A 6000-nucleotide genomic window follows, 5' to 3' on the forward strand; every position below is an offset into this window, starting at 1 on the left:
GCATTTAGGATGCAAGTTTCGGTGATAATATAAATAAAAGCAATGAAATTACTATCATGAGACAGATTGGTGTTTACCCTTTAGGGGAACGGGTAATGACTGGAGGAGCCCTGGAGGGGGTTCTAGATAGGGGCGGTGTTTCTGTCTCTTGACCTGAGTCATAGCTATCCGGTGAATGTTCACTTTTGTGTCCTCTCTGTGTAATATATATCACAATTTAAAAGGTTTTTTAAAAAAAAGCTTCAAAGAAAGGGAAGAAATCATATCCATGAAAATACTGGTATTGTGTCCCTTTCCACTTTCTTAATTATAGAGAAGGAACAAACACAATGAATGCTATTATATATAGTTGTATGATTTATCTACTAGATGGAAGGAAGTATTAAGTAAAATTAAACTTAATGTGTATTTTTTATCACCTCTTCCCAAGAAACTGATAAGAGTAAACCAACTTCATTTTCCTGCTTGAAATATAACTACTTTCCTTCATTCTTTTTTCTCAAGTGTCTATTTATTACAGCCTTACATATTATGAAGAAATTTTTCTTAAGAAATTGAAATGCCAGTAGCATTTTAAACTGAATGACAAGTATTTGGTGGTTTATGGGCTGAGATCTAAACTCTATATTAACATAATTGGCACAAAAGGAAACACAGGACTGGCTAAAGCATGTGTGTTATCGCTCTTAATGGGAAAGTGAATGTAACTATTACAGTTTTGCTTTTCTGTAACTAGAGAAAGATTACATAATTTCCTGTGTATAGGTCACTCTTTTCATTAATACATTCGATTAAACTGAGGGACTTTTATGATAAATCCTGCTACGTGTGGTCATTTACACCACTGGTACTTTTGCCAATAATTGTTCCTTTTGTAATAGCTCTGTGTCAAATGGGTGCAAATGGGCAGTGTAATTTTAAAATACAGGCTTCACAGTCTGCCAGCCCAGGAAAGTCTTTACTTTTTTCCCCCATTACTGGAATTGGCAGTGTATAGTGATAAATAAAGTCTGTTTTCCAGAGTAAATATAAATCCTACTCTATTTCCATCTCCATAGAAAGCAGCAATAAACTAGACTTCTAGAGGGATTTCCCCAAATGGAAGCTGTGTAGGTTTAGGAACATTGTTCTTTATGATGTCCTGTTTCCTGTGTTTCTGTGTGTCTCTTTCTTCTAGCGCTTTTACTTATACTTCTGAGGCTCCCTATTGGATTTAGAGAATTTCTCTGAAAGGAAAGCCTGTCGTAGTAACATGATGTAAGTAAAGGCGTAGCTATATAATATAGGATTTTATACAAGACAGAAAAGAAGTGGCTATTCCAACAAGCCATAGCATATGTATATTAACAATTTCTTCATACCACTTGTATATGGTTAACATAGCTTATATTTTATAGAGGGTTCTGTGCCAGTCTTTGTGTGCTAAGCACTTTCCAAAGATAATCCTTTTAGTCCTCAACAGTTCTTTGAGGGTAAGTACTGTTTTTAACCTCATTTTATAGATGAGGAATAAAAGCTTAGAGAAAATGGCTTTCTTATGGTCACAAAGGTAATAAAGATACTGGATTTTGAATCTCTGCATTCTGACTCCAAGCCCTTGTTCTTAGGTTCTGTTACTGCTTCCAAGGTTTTTTGTTTTGTTTAATAATACCTATTTTTAAATCAGTGAATTTATCCTGATTGTGGAAAATATGCTTTGAAAATTTAGTACATAAAGTTTTAGAATTCTGAGCATTGAAATTTTAGTTAATAATGCTTGAAGTTTCCTTGGATAGTAACATCAAACATTTCTGTGTAACTTGTGTTAATTCCTATTATGGTGGATGCAATACTCTGCTAGCCTTCTCCTTTTAAAAGTGACTGTGAAATGTAGGAAGGCCAAAGTTTTTATTTTTCATATAGTATTGATGTGTTTCTCTCTCTCTAAAGGTATTATTATGATGGGGACATGATTTGTAAAGTTCAAGGCAAAAGATTTGTCTACAAATTTGTCTGTGACTTGAAGACTCTTATTGGATACAGTGCAGCAGAGTTGAACCGTTTGGTCACAGAATGTGAACAGAAGAAGCTTGCAAAGATGCAGCTCCATGGAATTGCCCAGCCAGTCACAGCAGTAGCCCTGGCTACAGCTTCTCTGCAAACAGAAAAGGATAACTGAGCCCAGGACCTTCTGGGAGTTCCAGGTCTTTCTTAAATATTGGAGCAAGTACTGCTCTTACCTTTATTACTGAATTGGAATCTTCTTTTATTTCTAGACTGTACAATCTGATGCATGATTTTTTTATAAATATTTCATACTCTTGTGAATTTGGATCTTTTTACTTTGAGCATATATTTTAGAATATGTATATGTTAAAGGATCACCACAATGGCTTCAGTGTGAAGGCGGGTTCATTGTGAACAGTCAGGAAAGCTGAACTGGTCAGTATTAACGTCTAGCCCGACCAAAAATAGCCAGTCGCTTCTGAAGATGAAAAGTAAATGAAGTATCTGCAGGGAACAGTCTGGCTTAACTATTTTTGAAAATGTTACTGTTTCCCCTCTGCTGCCCTAGATGTCACTTTACATAGAACCGCGACATGGAGATTTTACAGCTAAAGCATGTGTGCCTCTTTCATCTAATCAGGCAGAGCCAAAATAGTCATATCAAATAAAATTATATATTAATAACTAAAATAAGAGTATCAAGTTATTAAAGTAATTTATATATTCGCAGCAAAGGACAACAAGAAGCCGACTGGCAGAAGAGCAGTGCTGAGGAAGGAAGTACAGGTTTAAATCTGGCTTACCTCAAGCCACTTTTAAGGATTTTCTGTATAGATTATTCATAATGTCAGGCCAAGAATTTAAATTATTTTAAGAGAGAGGCATTTAATTCTAATAAACCAACTATTACAAAAATTCTGAAATGATCTCTGTTTTTCCAGTCAGAGATTTAAAAAACTGAAAAGTATACCTCAGCCAGAAAATTGGTTTGGTTTGGATTTCTACTTTTTTTCTTTTTTTCTTTTTTTTTTACCCTATAGTGCCGGTTTAGTGCGCAAAAGAACTTACATAGTCATTGTGTTTCTGATGAGATGAAGACTTTAAATCAGTCAGCAGTTCTTTGCCTTTCAAGACGTTAGTAAGTTACAAATACAGAGGGTGCCAAAAAAATGTATACACATTTTAAGAAGGAAAAAGCTATTAAAATTATAATACTCAATATATACCTGTAACAAAAGATGAATACAAATCACGTGTATACATTTTTTTGGCATCGCTGGTAGTTTAAAAAGGAAATTTTGACCTCCAGTACAGGCAGTCTTCTCTTAAAACAAAATTTCCCATTTATTTAATTTTCTCCTTTTGAATATTTGTATGTGTGAATATACAAATATCTGTATACATGTCCATTTGACCATTTCCTATATAAAGATACACACATAAATGAAGATAGTAATATTCAAAAGGAAAGATATTTCAAAAGGTAATAACTCATTTTTAAAATTCTTTAATAAAGTAGTTCTTATATATGAGCAACGTTTTACTTACCACAAGCTGACACTAAACAGAAATGGCTAGATATGTCTTTCTTTTTTGCTCGCTCGCTCACATGCTTTCCTTGTTTTTCGTTTGTTTGTTTTAAGGTATTATGTACAAATTATGATATGAGATGTTGGCAAATAGCTTCTAATCCTCTTATAACAGAAGATTCTCAAATATTACTTTATGTACTTTCTCCCTCATCAACTCCTTTAAATTCGTCCCCCTAAACAGCTTTATAAGAGGCAATGCTTTTGAGTAGGAGGAAAGGGCCAGGGTACTAGAGTCAGGGCAGCATTGTTAGCAGTTGTTGCTGCCAAGACTAACTAGTGGTGTGGCATGAACCACAGGAGGAGGCAAGGCTCTTAGGAACAAGGAGGAATCTACCATCTCCTTTTCGGACAACCTCAAATCATAATTTTAAGTGCTGTGCTGTAGGACTACAAAGTGCAGTATTGGCCCGTTTATATTACTGTATTAAGGCCTTTAAGACTCTGCTGTAAATATCTGAGGAAGAATAAAATTTGTAACTTTCATTTTTACCTTTTGATAAACACATACAAAATAGACCGACAAATTATTAGTATAATTTGGGCACAGGGATTCCAAGAGTATCTGAGTGGAATAGCAATTTGAAATAATCAACAGAAGCTCTAGTTTCAGGTAACAAATAACTGCAAAGGTTTTGCATCATCTGCTTTTGGCCTGGGGAGTTGACAAGTAACTTACAGTTTCAAGAAATAATAAAGTATACTATTCTGTTATATTATCAAAAGCTTAAATTCTTCACTTTTAGATATAAAATGCTTTTGGTGATACTGTTTTAAGTTTTAGCCAAGATTGCAGACTTCCTTTATGTCTCAATCATAGGTATATATTTTTTTAAGATAAGAAACACCCATATTTATGTTAGATTCCCTAAGACTATTACCCTGTTTCCCCAAAAATAAGACCAGGTCTTATATTAATTTTTGCTCCAAACGATGCATTAGGACTTTATGTTCAGGGGATGTCATCCTGAAAAATCATACTACGGCTTATTTTCCGGTTAGGTCTTATATTTGGGGAAACATGGTATTTCTTTTTTCCTTCAAGCATTCCTGAGATGCTTTAAAAATATAAATAAATAAACAAAACACACTTTCTATCTGTTTTTCTCCTTTGGCAGTTTTCATTTCTCATCATAATTTGAAAAGAGGTAGTTCTCATACATGATTAGGTGCTTTTGTTTTTTCTTCTTCGCCTCTCACTATCATTTATGCTCCATAACATAGGTAATGAGACCAGTTTACCAAATTGATTTAAGATGCTTTCGTTGCTTTGTCTCAACTTATATATAAACTATTTCCCATTGTCCTTACTAAGGTTACAATTACCAGAAAGTCAGGTAGTCTTTTATTAAAAGATAACTTAGGGAAGAAAATATTCATGCCATTCATGCTTGGCTATGTTTTTCTGAATGAATTTTCCATAGGAGAATTTACAGTATATTCAAAGGAAGAAATAAAATTATTGGTCATATTTTGTACCTTATAAGTACAAGAATAATGAAATTTTTACTTTTGTTTTAAAACTTGTTTTCCATGTGAGGTTTGTATTGAGCCAACTTTCATGGGTATCTTGCTATCCTAAAGTTTGGAAATTTGTGTCAGCATCAGAAAATCAAACAAATGAGTCAGAATTGCTATGTGTGGTTGATACTCATATGAATCAGCTCATCACATTCATTTTTGAATCAGTCTATGTCAATCAATGAGGAAAAACTGTTTAGTTGTTTTTTTCCCCCCGATTAATGATAAAAACTCAAGCATATTTCTTTAAAGGGCTGTACCTTCCAACATTTTTGTTGAGGTCTGAGGTCTGCTATTTTCCATCTTCATTCTTTTATCCTACTGCCTTCTAAAAAGAACTAGCATATCTTCGAAATAGCACAAATATGTTTTTAAATTCATAGTTGCAAAACACCTGTGACTAACTTAATGTCTTCATATCTAGAGGGTGTAAAAATATTGATATTTCAGTGATATTTCACTTGCCAGAAAAAAATATTCTCGGTCTTTTGTAAAAGGGAGGAGGATTTTTGCATACATTTTTACTCTTTAAATACAGACACTTATACTGTCATAATAACAATTATGTATTTCTTTGTGGTTTTTATTTTTTTTGTAATTTTACATAAAACAGTTATTTTCTATTTTTACTCAGATAAAAATATTTGTGCATAAAATGTAAAAATAGTAAAATGAGAAAAATAAAACTATTATACAGTATATTTCTGTGTTGTTAGAAGTTTTATTCCTGCAAACAAATAGTCTCAAATTCCAGGGGTATTTGCTTGGGTGAAAATATGACAGTCCACATATGATGTATACGAAGTCAAACAATTTAGTTTGTGAACTCATAGAAAAAGTTCTACATACCTCATTGCTGAAGTACTCCCCTGGTAAGCTATGCACCAACGCCAGCTCCTAGTCC

General features: G+C 33.5%; 1 protein-coding gene across 8 annotated transcripts in view; it reads left to right on the forward strand.

Annotated features, from left to right (window-relative positions):
• Nucleotides 1-5795, forward strand: part of GABPA (GA binding protein transcription factor subunit alpha) — a 36471-nt gene extending 30676 nt beyond the window's left edge. For 6 of the 8 annotated variants that reach the window (XM_081073180.1, XM_081073179.1, XM_081073184.1 and 3 more), the window contains exon 10: nt 1930-5795. In XM_081073180.1, coding sequence (XP_080929306.1) covers nt 1930-2158 — 229 coding nt within the window. In that variant the 3' untranslated portion in view covers nt 2159-5795. Of the gene's footprint in view, nt 1-1177; nt 1326-1929 lie in introns of those variants that run through there. The other 2 variants (XM_081073186.1, XM_081073185.1) reach the window with 1 other exon arrangement.
• The last annotated feature ends 205 nt before the right edge of the window (nt 5796-6000 follow it).

Source organism: Rhinolophus hipposideros (genome assembly GCF_964194185.1).
Source record: "Rhinolophus hipposideros genome assembly, chromosome: 2".
Lineage (NCBI taxonomy): Eukaryota > Metazoa > Chordata > Mammalia > Chiroptera > Rhinolophidae > Rhinolophus > Rhinolophus hipposideros.